The 17,512-nt window shown below is 41.0% G+C and overlaps 1 protein-coding gene across 6 annotated transcripts; it reads left to right on the plus strand.

Moving 5' to 3' along the window:
* Positions 1-6,686: 6,686 nt before the first annotated feature.
* LOC307046885 (uncharacterized protein) lies at positions 6,687-15,122 on the plus strand. 6 transcript variants are annotated; one of them, XM_079693554.1, is made up of 5 exons: positions 6,858-7,588; positions 7,693-7,834; positions 7,940-8,012; positions 8,357-11,319; positions 14,988-15,122. In XM_079693554.1, exons 1-4 carry the CDS (start codon positions 7,210-7,212, stop codon positions 8,360-8,362), a joined length of 600 nt encoding a protein of 199 aa, XP_079549680.1. In that variant the 5' UTR covers positions 6,858-7,209; the 3' UTR covers positions 8,363-11,319; positions 14,988-15,122. The 6 variants fall into 6 exon arrangements, 5 of the variants coding, with proteins under 5 accessions (XP_079549676.1, XP_079549680.1, XP_079549679.1 ...); XM_079693550.1 differs by adding an exon at positions 6,687-6,827 and having other exon boundaries at positions 7,200-8,012; XM_079693553.1 differs by having other exon boundaries at positions 6,866-7,834.
* The last annotated feature ends 2,390 nt before the right edge of the window (positions 15,123-17,512 follow it).

The following is a 17,512-nucleotide window of genomic DNA, read 5'->3' on the forward strand; positions in this document are numbered from 1 at the left end:
GCGTGCTTGCATATTTTAACAAAGCTTTTCATTTTAGCCACACTGAATTTAACTAGAAGTCATGGCTGTGTCAATTACCAGTCTGATATCGTTTTACAAAGATGACAAGAAGAGTGTAGACAGAGGAGAGAACCACTACAAGTCAGGACACGTAACAGTGCAGCCTAGAGGAAGGTGTGCTTACCGGTGTTGTCTGGGCTAGCATGAGGGACAAGTTTTATAGTGTCGGTGAGTAGTGATAGCAAGAGTACCGTTAACCTAGAGTTAATTTATTCACATTGATTCCCATCAACAAATCAATTGTATGTGTCATATGAAATCTTTATTAGGCAAGGCAAGGCAAGTTTATTTATATAGCACTTTTCAACACAAGGCAATTCAAAGTGCTTTACAAAAAATGAAAGACATTAAGAAAATGGCATTTAAAATCAGTCATTAAAAAGAAAAGCTCATAAAATAAACATTAAAAGAAAAAATACATGGATAAAAGTTACAGTGCAGTCTAAGATATGAATAGTTCAATTAAAAGCAGCGACAAAAAGAAAAGTCTTCAGCCTGGATTTAAAAGTAGTAAGAGTTGCAGCGGACCTGCAGGTTTCTGGGAGTTTGTTCCAGATATTTGGAGCATAATAACTGAACGCTGCTTTACCATGTTTAGTTCTGACTCTGGGGACAGAAAGCTGACCAGTCCCTGAAGACCTGAGAGATCTGGATGGTTCATCATTTAGCAGGAGGTCAGAAATACATTTTGGTCCTAAACCATTAAGTGCTTTATAAACAGCAGCAGTATTTTGAAATCTATTCTTTGACACACAGGAAGCCATTGTAAAGACTTCAGAACTGGAGCGATGTGATCCACTTTCTTAGTGTTAGTGAGGACTCGAGCAGCGGTGTTCTGAATCAGCTGCAGCTTTCTAATAGATTTTTTAGTGAGACCTGTGAAGACACCATTGCAGTAGTCCAGTCTACTAAAGATAAAGGCATGGACACGTTTTTCCAAATCCTGCTGTGACATTAGGTCAAGGTCAGCTTCACCTCACTGCAAGGAAGAAGAAATAAAAAAATTGTGAATTGTTTTTAATTTACATTTACTCGCCTTTGCAATGTTGTGGTTGTTAGAGTGTTAGGTTTCCTGTCAGCTCGTCTGTTGGGAAGATATAAAATATTAGTTTCATGGAAGTCACACCGTCACATATACTGTAAGAGCATTAAGACATACAGTACATAGGCTAAAACAAAACATCTAAAGATATAACCTTGCACTTTGATAAGTCTCGTGAACATTTTCACTATTTTGACATTTTTATAGATGAAAATTGAACTAAAAAAATAAATGGTAGATTAATCCATATTGAAAATAGGTGTCAGCTGCTACACTAATTATAATAGTTATATTTCTTAATTAATTAAGATAAGATATTACTGTATTGATCCCAATTTGCGAAATGTTTGTGTTGCAGCAGCATAACAAGAAAAACAAAATATAAGTTATTATATACAAAAGTATGTGAGGGATGGAATAATAAATTGAATATAAATGTAAAATGTACATGTGATTTTACGTCCAAGAGAAGCTATGGAGCCGAGAGTTCTCTGCCAGCCAGAGGTGATTTGTTATTAGTTCAATATGTCAAACTGATTTCCCTGACTACAATCTTTAGTTACATGGTGAAACGTTATGCTGCTTGTACTAATTAGACTTATCATATAAGCCACACAGGTTTTAATAGGATGTATTCATTATCTTTACTTATGTTGCGGTCTTTTCAGCAGCGCCATCTCTAAAACGGCGATACAGTCACTACCCATCATTTACATTTCATCGTGACATGGACAAAAATGTAACGTCAGCTTACCTCATGGCACGAATCCAGACTCTCCTTTGGAAAACATTGGCCGGGAAACGATAAAACAAGCACGTTTCATGCGAAGACCTGTGGCTGCAACCCGGAGCAAAGCAACAAACCATTGCGTAGCTAACTAGTAACGCTAGCTTTAGCTGACGTTAGCTAACGAAACAAACTGCCGAGTAAAATTGGAAAACACTGGTAATGAATTATTCTATAATTTGTAAAACTACTGTGTTAAAAACGACAATTTCAAAATTCAGATTCTAATGGTCAGATATAGATATACAGATACTAAAGATAGGCAGGTACTTGCTTTCAAGTAGAACACAGGGGGAAACAAACTTAGCGGGAGTGTTTACGTGTTCTGCGTAATGACGTACAATGGCCTCGACAATTTCTGTAGTCCTATTCAGCCACTCTGTAACAACCATCGTTTTTCAGACACGTAAACTCTTCAAAAATCCCCAGTGGGGTCACTGCTGACGTATTTAATGTCGTAGAACAAAACGTGACTTATCTCTTAAATTTGTGTCAACCACAGACCTTATTTCGAGCTATTTTCCAAAACCCTATGAAAAAAATGCATTGCTTTTTGAGGAAGGAACCGGAAGTGCTAAAAATGCTAACTTACTTCCGGGTTTTACGACGCGTCACTGCGGTTCTCTATAGAGAGGCGAAGTCCCTCCCTTTCCGGGGGAGCTCATGGGACCCCGGAAGCGGAATATTGTACTTTGAATTCAATGGAAAGAGAAAACGTATCTTTTGATCCCGTTTGAATTGTGCCACGAACAACACATATGATGTTTGTCAATTTAAAAGAACATTTTGCAAGTCAAAAAAATAAAAATGTGTCGTAAAACTGTGAAGTAACACATTTTTTTCTGTTAAGCCGCTCAGTGAACTACATGTCTCTGGTCCCGCACAATACGCGTCACCAACACAAAGATGGCCGTCACGTTGGTACATTTCACCTCATTCTTTCAGAATGAGAATAAAGTATAAAACGAGGTGAAAATCACTACAAGTCTGGGCATGTTGAGAGCTGTACATACACGAAAGGGGAGTTAGTCGGTTCTGTAAGAGCCAGCATGCGGGACCGCCTTTACAAGGTTTCGGTGAGTAACATGAGTGCAATGTTTAACGTTAATGTCAGTCAATAAGGAGGAGAATGAAAAAGAAGATGATGAACCACAGACCCGGCATATAATGACTGCAGTGTGTAGGACTGTGTTAATTTATGTTACTGTTATCAATAGCATTAGTTGACTGAGAAAACCGTCAAGAAAAAAAGTTTAGCGATGTTACGAGTCGACTAGTATAATATGCCCACGGCTGTGATTGACAACCTGGACAGCCAGTCAGAAGCTAGAATGCCAACCTAGAGAGCCAATCAGAACCTAGAACGGGTGTACTGTATACGGGTGTGCTATGGATAACATTAGTGTTCACAAAAACAAGGTACACTCCCGTGTTTTGTTTTAATTGCTCTTCAGATTTAAGCGGCCAGTTTTATATCGACTATATGTGTGATCTCCTTTTTACATCTCGTTGTGTCATTTGAGTTTATTTGCTGTGTGTAGATTCAAGGATTTTGGTTATCTTGTCAATTTGTTTGGTTATCTAGGCACAGCTGTGTGTGACTCCCTCTGGTACACTGGTATGTGTTTTCCTAATGTAGAGAGCATTGATTAATTCATAAACTACACACTCAGTCTAGATCCTGACCAAATTCTTTTTTTTTTACCAAATGTTTTTCAAAAATGTAATACACATTTAAAAAAATACAATGTACAATCACAACCAATACAACACAAATTACAAAAAATACAGAAAAAACAAACAATAACAACAATCAGACAAGAGGACAAAACTATGGAAAAATAAACCCTCCCACCCCCAGATCCGGACCATCCTTGTATTGCTCATTCAATCTATTATAGCATGTTAACAAACATGGTACTTACTTTATTTGTACAGATCTACATGGGAGAGGATGGCGCGATGCAGAGCGCTGTCTGTGGTTGTGCACGGGGGATGTACAAATGCAGCCACGCAGCAGCATTGGCAATATTTGCCATGTGGCAGATCAGCTCCACAGAAGTTGAGTGCCAGTGGAGGAAGCCTGGCACTTCAAAAGTAGTCCAGCCGGTGTCTCAACTCTACCAACAGCAAGAGGAGACATACAACCCACTGGCCAGAGACACTGAGGAAGTAGACTGGTTCAGGTCTGCACTGAGGGGCGCAGCGTGGCATGGCATGGCTTTTGTCAACTGAGCCAGAGCTGCAGCCTCAACATCAGGCCATTTTCAACGTGCCGGAGCTGGTGAAGGAGCATGGGGGTCGGGGGCTTGAGGCAATTCTTGCCTCAATGCGACTGAGCAGAGACCAGCAAGCTGCCATCCAGACAGCCACCGTAGGACAGCGGACAAATCCTCAGTGGCAGTTACACAGGCAGGGCAGGTTGACAGCCAGCAATTTTGGTGCTGTGCTGAGGTCGGGACTTTCATCCACTCCATGCGCGTCCCTCATGAAGAGGATGCTTGGGGGGTACAATTTAGACGGAGTCATGGCTGTCAACTGGGGAGTTGTAAACGAGGTGTGTTTGGCCAGTGTGTTTGGCCTTTTAAGTGTGCCACATATGTAGTGATAAATGCTTCACTTGACCACTGTTCCTAAATAAAAAAAGTTTTCTGCATCGTCAGTCATTTTTTCCAAATAATTACCAATATTTCACAAATTCTTCATGTCAACTTAAGAGCACAGCTGTATGTTGAGTGTCAGCTTTGCTTGGTTCATCTTACTGGGGGCAGCTACATGGATGTTGGTGCAGTCCACAATAATTTTGCAGTTGAAGGCAGAATGAATTTATTATTGACTCAGAATGAAGCACAACTTCATGTCATACAATACATTGACTTTATTTGTGATTGTGTAAAAAAATAAAGCATTGATTAGCAAGCAGGACCTGCAGGAACAGAGAACGGTGATGGATGGAGCTGGGAAGAGAGAAGAATAAAGAAAACAGATCAACTTTATTATCGGATATTAAAAATTCAATTTCAAAACAAGTTGCCGCCCCTACAGTTTTCTAGTATGTAAAGATGATTTCACATGACCTATGCAAAATATCACACTCAATACATGTGTGTCTCTGGGGGGTGCATTGTGCCTTTGATGTATATAAATAATATACCATAACCAAATACTATTACGTACAGTGGAAATCAGGTTGCCAGAGCAGGTCAGTGTGCATGTTCCTCAGGGTCTCAGCAGTTACAGGTGAGGTAAAGACAATAAAAGAGAAAAAGGTCAGTAACAACACTTTAAAGTAACAACACTGAATAATTATCTCTTTTAATAATTTTCTCTTAGTAATCACTCAACTACTGTCTTTCCAACAAACAGATTGACTCACCCTCACTGTCATCACAATGACACATGTCCAGAAGAATGTCATGCAAAGCTCCCTGCCTGCCTGCCTGCCTTCCTTCGACTCTCCCTGAACTGCTTCCTTAGCACCCGGTGGAGGGCGCAGTAGGCTACTCTTCAAATGTTTCACGAAATACTTACCATGATGACTACTCTTACTGTTTAACATTTTGGTGTACTTCATGTAATAAAATAATAACTTCATGGTAAGGCTACTAAAAATGACAAGGCTAAGTAATGTAATGCTAACTAACGTGCTCGCTACTCGTCGCTACCAGTGTTGGGTGTAACGCGTTACAAAAGTAACGGAGTTACAGTAATATATTACTTTTTGCTGTAACGAAGTAATGTAACGCATTACTAATGAAATGTGGGTAATATATTACCCGTTACAATGCTCAGTAACGCAGTTACAACACATTTTAACCCGAAATTAAATGGTGTTTTGTTTTTTAAGAATGTACTAACATAGCGAGAAATTCCGACACCGGACAAATTGTGCGGGTAGATTAGTAAACCTGGTGTTTACCCTTCAGGCTTCGCGTCGAGATCTTCGGGGAAGTTGAACGTTATGCAACCATTCAAAAAAGAGAACGTAGCGAAAAATACTGACAACAAATTGTGTCAGGTGCGCGTGACCTGCTCCGCTGCGCGTGCATCATTTCCAAAGTGCTTCCACAGCAGTGACACACATCTGATCTGTGGATAATCATTTATACGAAAATGGTTAAAGCAACCATCACTAAACGCCAGCAACACTGCATCTACTGCAGACAGTAGCAACAGGTCAGATGTGGACATCACGTTACCCTCCGTTGTGGACACTAGCTTACTCCCGCCTGACTCGCCGGCCCCGGAGCAGCAGTCTTCGTCGCCCGAAACTACGCCGCCCCTCTGCGGCCCGCAGGTGCCAGGTATATCTAAACAACTACCCGCCTCGGTACAGTGGGGTAAGGCGGTCATTTTGCAGCTTGTGGTATAAAAATAGACAATGGCTAAAATATTCATGTGAAAATAGTACCATATTCTGACATGCCTTTAGAAATGTTGGGTCAAAAATAATGCATACAATAGCACAGATGCCTTCACCACGAATGGCTAAAAAAATATCTCATATCCCAAGCTTATTATCAACGAGCTGATGTTGCAGCTGAAATGTTCTCCAGGTCACAAATTCAACCTCACATGATGATGTGATACCAGTTTTCAAGCACAGTAAATATTCTCTTCCCAGCGTATATGATGGGACCAAGGTGATGATGTAGTAGGCTACATGATTTTAAAAATACTTTTGCCTTTCAATGTTTGCCATTTCAAACCATGAGCATGGTTTAAATAATATTTGCCTTGATTTACAATATGTTAACCTTCATTATAGTCCTTGACAGCGGTCTGTAGGGGAGAGCGGGGTAATGTGGGACACCGGGTAATGTGAGACACCCGCTGTAACTAGGCAAAGAAACAAATTTGCGGTCATGTGACCATAATGTTTTCAACCCCTTCCCACCCCCCACTTGTCATGAAGGAGAAGTTGGTGCTGGTTCTGTGGTAAGTATTTTTTTTCACAAAAATGTGTTTGTTGCATGTAAAAGTAAGTAAGTTTCTTACTGCGAACGTAATCAACTGTAGTATCAAAGCAAATTGATTCAGGTTGAAAAACTTATATCATACATGTTGATGAACTTCCAACATATAAAACCATGTGATTGATGCTAGTTAAAGATTAGCCTGAATTGCCTAGAGATGTTGTTTTTTCTAAAATGGTGGCTGTGGGGTAAAGTGAGACAGATGCTGTGGGGTAAAGTGAGACGCTGACTCACTTTACCCCGACATGAAGCACAAGTTAAGTTTAGTCTTATATATATTTTAGTCTAATATTACAATACATATGTTTTAATTTTAATGTCATAAACATTGTAGAAAAGTCATCATGCCAAGACGATACATCAGGACGACATCTTGGGGCCAAACACCCCTCACAGAGATGGAGAGTGCAGCTGCAGAGGTCATGCAAGGAAAGAAGTCCTTAAGACAAGCAGGAAAGGAACGAAATATCGACAAGACAACCCTCCAAAGATTCATTAAGAAAATAGAGAAAGGGAGAGTTAAATCAGTAGCCTGGGGTGCAGTAGCTGAGGCAAAAAGAATACTGACAGATGAGATGGAGGAGGAGCTTGCCCAACATTTAAAACAACTGGCTGACCAGTTCCATGGCCTTGCTCCAGTTAAGTGCCGTGAACTGGCATTTGAATATGCAGACAAAAACCATATCCCTGTCCCTGCCAATTGGATGGAGAAACAATGTGCAGGTAGGCTAGGGTGCGCAAGAGATCACATGATTCTGTAGGTCAACTTAGGCCAACTGATCTTGCCACAAAGCTTATCTTATAATAACGAATTGTCCACTCTTTAGGAGTAGAGCGGTTTGGCAGCTTTCTAGCCCGTCGCCATCTCTCTGTCCGAACTCCGGAGGCAACATCCCTGGGAAGGGCTATAGCCTTCAATAAGACTACAGTGGGGGAGTTCTTTACAAATCTGGCTGTAGTGATGGACAGGTGACAGAATTAATTCTTTAGTTGCAAATGTTTTATGGAGGCTTTACCTGTAAGATTTGGTTTTGATTCTGATAAGGTTCTTCCCTTGCCTCTCTTCTTTAACAGACACACATTTCCTCCACACATGATTTACAATGTGGATGAAACAGGCGTCTTTACAGTACAAAAGCCACGGCAGGTAAGCTACTAGAGAGCAGCAGACTGATACTGAGTGGCTTGTGATAATGACCAGCTAGCTATTGGCAGAATGCTGAAACTAATGCTATTAGTAATGTTGTGAGCCTGTGAACTAGAAAAAAATGAATGGACTGCAACAAAATAAAATGTACCTTTAGACCAATAGTAGCCTACTGATTGCACATGCCATTGATTCTAAACTTTCTACTTGATTCAGGTTGTGACAGAGAAAGGGAAAAAGCAAGTTGGTTCTATCACATCAGCTGAGAGAGGAGAACTGGTTACTGTGGTGTGTGCAGTGAATGCTGCTGGGAATGCCATACCTCCCATGTTTGTCTTCCCCAGAGTTAGGTTTAAGGACGACTTCATGATAGGAGCACCTCCAGGAGCCAAAGGTGCCTCCACCAGAACAGGATGGATGAACGAAGACACCTGGCCTGAGTTCCTCGATCACTTGATAAAGCACACTAAGTGCACTCCTGACCATCCCATGCTGCTAATCCTGGATAATCTGAGAGCTCACATCTCACTCAAGGCAGTGGAGAAAGCAAAGAGTAATGGTATTGTTCTGCTCACCCTCCCACCCCACACATCCCATCGCTTGCAGCCTCTCGACGTGACGGTGTATGGCCCGTTCAAGACCCTATACAGCCGAGCTCTTGATGGGTGGATGAGATCTAACCCTGGCAAAACAGTCTCCATCTATCAGATTGCAGGATTTGTGAACGAGGCCTTCTTGTCAGCAGTGACACACGCAATATCACCTCTGGCTTCAAGTCCACTGGGATCTTCCCATAATATAACAGAGATATTTTCCCTGAGGAGGCGTTTGCACCATCCATGGTGTCAGACCGGCCAAACCCTGAGCTGCGGCCTGCATCCACTGGTCCATCCACTTCAGATGATCCGGATGGTCCACGGCCTGCAGATTATCCACCCCCTGCAGATGAACCACCTGCTGCAGATGCTATTCCACTCGCTGATGCTATTCCATCCACTTTGCATGGTCCACATGGATGTGCCTCGCCAGCTGTCTCACGATCTGGATATGTGTCTCCTCAGGAAATCATACCACTTCCAAAATGTCCCCCCAGAGGACAAACAAAACGAAAGTGTGTGAAGACAGCCATCTTAACAGATACTCCAGAGAAGCAAATCATAGAACAGGCTTATGAAGAGAGACAAAAGAAACTTGCAGGGAAAAAGCAAAATAGCAAAGAAAAGGGAAAACCGAAAAAGAAGGCACCCAAGAAGAAAATCATAGATAGCAGCTCGGAGGAGAGTGATGACCCTGTCCCATTTGAGGATGATTTTGAGAGCTCTGAAGATGAGAGGAGTGACCCCGGAAACAAAGATCTGTCCGTGGGTGACTTCGTCCTCATTAACTTTGCCACAAAACACCGAAGTATCCGTTATGTTGGCATGGTTGAGAAGGTTGAGGGGGACGAAATACTAACCCAATTCCTCAGAAAAACCCAGGGAAACAACAGAGAGTGGGAGAGACCCACGTTTGCTATGAAAGAAAAGGATGTGGCACATGTTCCTAAAGGTGATGTGGTGAAGAAGCTGCCTCAACCTAATAGGCCTGGAGGAACAACACGGAGAGAGCAACTCTTCACCTTTCCCTGTAACCTGCAGGGCTGGAATGTAGAGTAGGCCTTGTTTAAATATGCGGCTGATGTTCATATCATATCGTGTTCTAATCTAACTGGTTAAATGAATGTTTATTAAAGCACTTTGAAATATATTATGTTGTATTTGACTTTGTTTGGAGTTACTTTGTTTAAAAAATGTGCTAAATTGACCAATCCCCATGATTATGTTGCGCATCCGACATTAGTTTTGGAATGTGTGGTTGTCAATCTATCTGTCAGGATTCTAACTGTTACAACATGTGTTGTTTTGGTAGTTTAAAAGTGGAAAAGGTAAGTGGTTCACTTTACCCCCTTGATTTCTCTAGTCTGTCTCAGTTCACCCCTTAGCTGGGGTAAAGTGAGACACAAGACCACTTTTTAAAAAACAATCATATTTTCACTGCCCTTTGTCCTGAAGACATTCTGATCATTTCCAGTGCTAGGAAACATCCTGAATTAATGGGAAATGTGTACATTTTACTGATGTATCATTTTAGCTCGCCTACAGGAGAGCAAATGTAAAAAATGTCTCACATTACCCCGCTCTCCCCTACTGCTGTATTAACAACGTGTCACATGTTAAGAATTTACAATCAGAATCGAGTATTCAACTAAGCCCTGTAATACAAGTTGTTAGTAGCCTTAAGGGCCTACACAGTTGTTATGCTATACCACATTGCCCTTCACTGGATGCATAATGAGCTGCACTAAACTACATTTTAGCATTTAAAATACCTAGCTATTCTTTTGCGGTTATTTTGGTGAAAGTAACTAAAAAGTAACTAAAGTAGTGTAACTCATTACATTTCAGAGACAGTAATATTGTAATGTAACTTATTACTTTCAAAAGAGAGTAATAAGTCATATGTAATATATTACATTTTGGAAGTAACTTGCCCAACACTGGTCGCTACTAGCTAGGTAGCTAACTTGACTATGTTCCATGCACAACATGTATATTACCTATGATATTACCTGATATGTCTGATCCAGCGACTCCTGGTCCTTTCATCAGACGGGAAGCGATAGAACGAGCAAGTGGTATGATCACTTTGGTGATTAGCCTACAACATGGTACAAAGCACACAGGCATCTTGTAAAAGTGAATTTATTGGAGCAATCTCTTATATTTATTGGAGGGAATAAATCAGTTATGAAATCTTCTTCTTCGCTTTAATTACGAGTCTCAACCACTTGGAGCATTATCGCCTGTGACATCACATACGCGACCCAGAATGGGATTTGGGATTTGTAATCTTTGTAGTCGCGTATTTTTCATAGTCTTATATTTCAACAGTTTTACGACAAAATGTGACTTTTTTGACATGGAGATGATTGTTTAAGATTGACAAACATCATATGTGTAGTTCGTGGCACAATTCAAACGGGATCAAAAGATACGTTTTCTCTCTCCATTGAATTCAATGTATAATTTTTCGCTTCCGGGGTCCCATGGACCGGAAGTAGATGGGCGTGACTTCGCCTCTCTATTGTACCTGCCTGTCAGCGCCGTATAGACTGAGAGTTACGTCATCTCCGTTCATTCCAATGGACCACTTTTTTACAGCAATGGCGGATCGTGGAGCCTCTCAATCGTTCCCCGGAAGTTAGCGCCAAGGCTAGCAGAGCTGTAGAGTTGCAGCATAAAAGACCGTTCGTGACGAACTTTTAAAGGTAAGAAGAAGTTTAAAGATTTATATTGGGGATATTATCAGTACATCTGATTCAAATTAACATGTGTATTAAAGGATGTCAGTGGATTATCCCTAAATTAGTAGATTTAGGGAATGTTTACAGATAACAGATAAAGCTAGGATACCGGATCAAGTTAGCGACACACGTTGAACAGCCTTTTAATTGTAAATTCTATTCTCTTAATGTCATTTCGTCCAACGTTGTTGAATTAGAAAAGAGGGGCTTATAAACGGGATTGTATGCGGGGGTGGAGGGAGTTAAATATTAGATACAGGGTTCTTACACCTTTTCCAAAGTCAAATTCAAGCACTTTTCAAGCATTTTCAAGGTGCATTTTCAAGCTTTTCAAGCAGCGTACAGCTGTTGTAAATTACATATTTATATGCACATACTTATACTCAAATTATTATTTCCCTACCTCACATTAAATCAGATGTTCTTTATGCTATAAACAACCAAATGTGTGTTTCGTAATAGCATTCTACATAAGGATGAAAAATTAAAGATAAGAAAACAAAGTTTAATATTGTAAAATGAGTGACCCATATCATATATAGTAGACTGGGCATCCCATATAACCTGGCTGAGCCAATATAAAACAATCAGCCAACTAACTTTTCAATAAATTCTTTATTAACATTTTTAAAATTTTTGAGGTCCTTTTAGGGTGGCAGTAAACATACGGCTCTCCAAGGCTAGGACAAAACCATTGAAACACAAAGCTGATATAAAAAAAAGCGTGTGCAGAGATCCTCTTTCTGTGTAAGAGTTTTGGAGGTTTCCAGGGAATTTTTTTCAGAATCTGAAACTTTTATTGCCAAAATCTCCCGATAAATACATGTTTGAAGCTTGTAAAGGGAAGATGACAGCTCTCCCTCGCACTAATGCTTTTACGTAGCAATGCTCCCCCCTCCCTCCCGCTGACATTATGAATGTATGGCGTATAGTAATCATAGATAACACGGCAGGGTCCGTTACAGTTTGTTTTCATCTGATTTCAAATAAACAAAGTCTTGGCTTTCAGAATATTAAATATTAAATTAAATATGATAAATACAACTTTGAAGCTTGTAACGGCATAATTACAAGCGGAGAACGGAGTAACTTTACGTCAAAACAGGAATAACAACAGCCGGTGTTTCTCGTGAGTGTTTTCCCCGGGAAACTAACACAATACACACAAACGCAAAAATACACAAACACACACACACACAGGGTATACGCAGGAATCCTGAGGTCAAATTTAATACCTTTTAAGACCTTTTTTAAGACCCTTTCCATACATTTTAAGACCTCATCGCAACTTTGAGTTCTAACCGGTTACATTGGCTACACACTTTACCTCACATTTACTATATTGATTGTAAGATAGCACAACTAAACAGAGTGCAGACAGACTACTGAAGCCTCCTCTCCACATGAACTTCAACCTCTCTGTGAAGGTCAGGTTTAATGCAGTATGCTGCTTTGTTGCTTCTGTAGACTCTGTGCTCTTTCATTCCAGTAAAACTCCTCAGAAACCATTAGAAACCAGTATTTGACCAATAAACAAAACAATTGACAAAACTTTGAACTATGAAATATGTTAAACTTTGGTGAGCTTCAGCGGGGTAATGCCATATAGGAGCTCCCTCTCAAATACCCAGGGGTTAAATTGGGCTGGGGCTGTCCGGGGCTAAGCCCTGGCACATAGGACGATACTCTGATGTCATCACCCTCACACATTTCTCATATGTTTACAAAAGACAATAGCAGATCTCTGTGACCGGATATAGTTTGGCTTAGACCCCGGCCCCACGAGGACGCATACGGTAAAACGCATACGCAAACGCAAAAAAGTTTTCCGTTCACACGCATTCGATTCATTAATGTGTCCGTTCACACTAGACCGCTGGAAATGCTGGAAACGCTGTAGTACATATGTCAGGCCTGTAAGTGGCGCTGCTGCCGCCACAAAATACACCAAAAGCAGCGAAGAAGACCCCGGAGCATGGTTGCCATGGTTGCCCTTCTGTTTATTCTCCGCGGTGGACAGCGTGTTCTCCTGCTGTATATCTCTCAGGTAGTCCACCAGCAGATGAAAAACACCCACCTCTCGGCCTCTTCCAAGGGACGAGGGAACCGTGCGGCAGAGTTTCCGTTAAAAAAAATGTTCCGCCGGTCAACATGTCAGTTAAAGTTTAAATCTTCCGTATAAAATTAGAAAAGTGCCGATCTGAGGTCTTCTTTGTTATTTATTGAGCTTTAAAACAAATTGATAACGACTCTGTTCTCTGTATAATAATATTTAATACACGGTGCCTGCCTCTCTTTTCCTCCCCCTCTTCTGACAGCCCAGCAGCAGCAGGAGACGTGGGGAGAGGGAGGCGGGCTATTTCATCGTTATCAGAAAATGATCATATAGGGCTTACACATGGAGCCGTTGGACCCCAGAGCGTTGCGTATGCCGGTCTACCCACCTTGGGACCCCCCCCACAGATCGGAGCAAGGCAACGAAACTTAAAATAAGAAGCAGCATTTTTACGGCGCGCTATGCATGGGGCCGGCTTGAGGGGGTTTCCCGACATGTCGTTTCAGTAAATTAAAGGGTGTTTCATGTTGTCGTTGCTGTGGGACTTCTTAATACCTTGGAAAATGCCGTTTAATACTTTTTAATAGCCTTAATTTTCGCTAAATTGATTTATCAACTTTTAATACTTTTTAGACCCCGCAAACACCCTGGCACACTCGCGAGCTTCCCCCAGACCAGTTATACAAACAAAAATATGTTTCCTCCGTTAGAAAGCTAGGAATATCCTCTTTCCAACAGTGTATAACTCAAAATGTGTCTTCGGGTCAATGTGACTGATTTCGATGGAGCAAGTTTAGGCACGAAAAATACTACCAGTAGAAATACATTGCTTTTATGTGCTTCATCCTCTGAAAACCACAGGATGGCGACTGTCGCACATACTGACATAGGTACGCTCCTTTTTATTATTATCACCTGTATAAGTAATTATCCCACATCGAGTTCGCTAACGTTACTAGCTTAAACAAACGTAACATGCAACGTTAGCCTAATCCAAAATGCTCTACTACGGTTTACCTTTCATATGGCTCGTCAGCGCAGACTCTCCCATCGCGAATAATTGAAATTCTTTGTGGCAAACTGTGCAGAAGGCGAATCGTTGGGTTGATCCTCGTTTTAGCCACAGCTTGTATTTCTTTTCGGATAGCCAACGCTCGTTAAAACGGCAACCTCCTGGCATACTGTCATTCTCTCATTAGAATGCCCAGGTCACACAAGATAAAACACTTGCAGGTCGCGCGCATAGCGCGGGAAGGCCTGAGCGGAGCTGTTTTATGTAGAAGCGAAGCAACTAAGCTCCCTCCGACTTCTTTATTTTCTTTTAATCTAAAAAGCGAACTATTCAGTCAGACAGCAATTTATTGTTAAAGTAAAGCATTTACAATTTCAAGCACTTTATCTCAAATCCAAGCACCATTCCCAAAATTCAAGCACTTTTCAAGTCATGAAAACACCTCGTAAAATTCAAGCATTTTCAAGGATTTCAAGCACCCGTACGAACCCTGTAGATAAATATAACTTTTTTTTTGGTGATTCCTTCTTGGCTCTTTAATTTTCTCTTTAATTTTTTTAATAGATCTGTTTGACTGGCTGCTGGTTCCCTCGTATGCTGACTGGCTGCTGGTTCCCTTGTATGCTGACTGGCTGCTGGTTCCCTTGTATGCTGAATGGCTGCTGGTTCCCTTGTATGCTGACTGGCTGCTGGTTCCCTCGTATGCTGACTGGCTGCTGGTTCCCTCGTATGCTGACTGGCTGCTGGTTCCCTCGTATGCTGACTGGCTGCTGGCTGAGTGGGTGGTGTCCACTCTCCCTGTCTCTCCTCACTAGCCATGTCCTCTCTTTCTTCACCCTCACTTTCCTTTATCTCAGTCTCCTCATCCCTTCTTCCCTCAATCTTTGAGACTAATGTAAGTAGAAGACATGGCACTGTAGATTTTTGAACATTTAAAATATTATACCACTTAAAAATAAGAAATATTACTTTTGTTACTAAGAGTTCATACTTATTATACCTGTGTCACCTTTCACACTATAGCTGTGATCATGAGCTATGGGCTTTGTAGATACAGGTCCCGGGGTGAATCGTGTTGCAGGGGCCCTTCTCTTTTTGACCACAGGGCGATGCACGAAGATGGTGGGTATAGCCTCTGCTCTCAGCCTAGTCTTGCCCTTTGTTGTCTTGACAAATTGGTCTGCATCAAAATGTGCCTGCGGAGTGACTTGAGGTTACTTCACACACAGAACAACTCAGTTTTGTCTGCACACATACATATTACATAGTGGTTGAATACACAGTATTAGGAAACACTTTATACTTACTGGACATGTTGTACTCATTACATACTGTATATAAAATACGACCAAGAATGTGAGACAACTTTATAGAAATTCATATCACATCTGTTACTGATGCCATTTGTCATACTTTGTTAAACTCACAAATAATAAAGTTCCATAACTTCAGTTGGGAACAAAGACCACACCTTATCTCCCCAAGGCAATTTCCCATCCAATAGGTGTGCTATATAGGTGTGTATAACCCTTTCTCCTGTCTGTTACTCCCTCTTTCAGCACAAGAACCAGAGGGGGATTCAATGGAGCCTGAATACCTGCATTGAGACCCTCACCCTGCACCCTGAGTCTCAACTCTGTGTTTTTCAAGGCTTTCACTGTTTTTTTGTATTAAACAAAACATTAAGCTTTCCCAATGGTGTGGTTTTCGTTTTGTGAAAAAGTGCAAATGCAGTGTTTGTATATTAATTACCTCACATATGTTTTTGCTGTTGGTCGTGAAATTGCTCCTGCTGACTTGAGCCAGACATTTTTTCCTGCGCTCTGTGTCAGTGGGGAAGCCGTACATTCGTACTCCTTTCTCTGAGCGATTTGAGCATCCCCAGGCAGCACAGCAAACCATGGTGGCGACTAGGAGGCAGCACAGCAAACCAGGACAACACGGAGGAAAAGGCACAGACAAACTGCATGATATGCTATTCAATGTTTATTGAAGTCCATGTATTTGCAATGGATGTTCCTAAAACAACACATTTAACATCATCATCATCATGCTGCTGCTGCTGCTGCTTGTCCTTTGATAGTCACCTGTCAGTCTCCTGTCCTTTCTGAAAGCCATAAAGATGACATTAGTCATTTAGATAACTTGTGTCCTCAATTACCATGGGATTACTGAAACTACCATGAATTTAAGAAAATGGTAGAAATTAATCTAATCTGAATTTTGAAGCATTCCTTTAGATCCCCTCGCTCTAAATATATCAATAAACATTAGAAAGTGATGCTCCTGACTACCATACAAGTTTAAGAAGATAATATTGGTTTTAAAGAATTCAAAGCTATAAACAGCAACAGGCTCTTTAACCAAGGCACTGTTAGCCTAACATGTAAACTAGTTGTTCACACTAATCCTAATATTATCACTTAATATTAGCAAATTCTATTTTATTTTTTAAAACATATTGATGTAAATACATACACATATCGATTTGTTGTATAAATATTGCAAATCAAAACCTTTATTTACTAATAATTACTAAAAATCGTAGTTCTATCTCCTGTTATAAATGCATTCACATTGCCCGCCATGAACTTCCGGGGAACGATCCTCGTCTGCATGAACCACGTGACGATAACCGTTTTTGGACTTCCGCTGTCGTAACTCTTCTATATGGCGCTGCTGCCTGTCAGCCTTCCATCTGTGCACAAACGTATCTCGTGCCCTCATTGGTCATGTGCGCGTTCGCGTGTGTTGGAGGAGGGGCTCTGTAAGGAAGTCTGAAGGAAGAGGCAGATTTTTTCCGGTTGTGTATTTTCAAATGCTAGAGCACTCGAGCTGGTTTCTCCATTCTTACCTACCCCACCGTTAACTCTTTTTAGGGTGCAGCTATATGTTTTATTTATTTCAAATTGGGCACATTTTAATTATATATTTGTTTCCTTCAAATGTGCAGAGGGCTCCCCAAGTGCTGTGTTTAATTTTAAAGTAGGCCTGTGTATTATTTTTAATTCTCCTTATAGGAGTTCTTTGTTTCTTATTAGAGGTTAACAGTTTTATATAACGTAATAAATAGCCTAATAAATGCAAAA

This window comes from Notothenia rossii, assembly GCF_949606895.1.
Source record: "Notothenia rossii genome assembly, chromosome: 7".
Classification (NCBI taxonomy): Eukaryota; Metazoa; Chordata; class Actinopteri; order Perciformes; family Nototheniidae; genus Notothenia; species Notothenia rossii.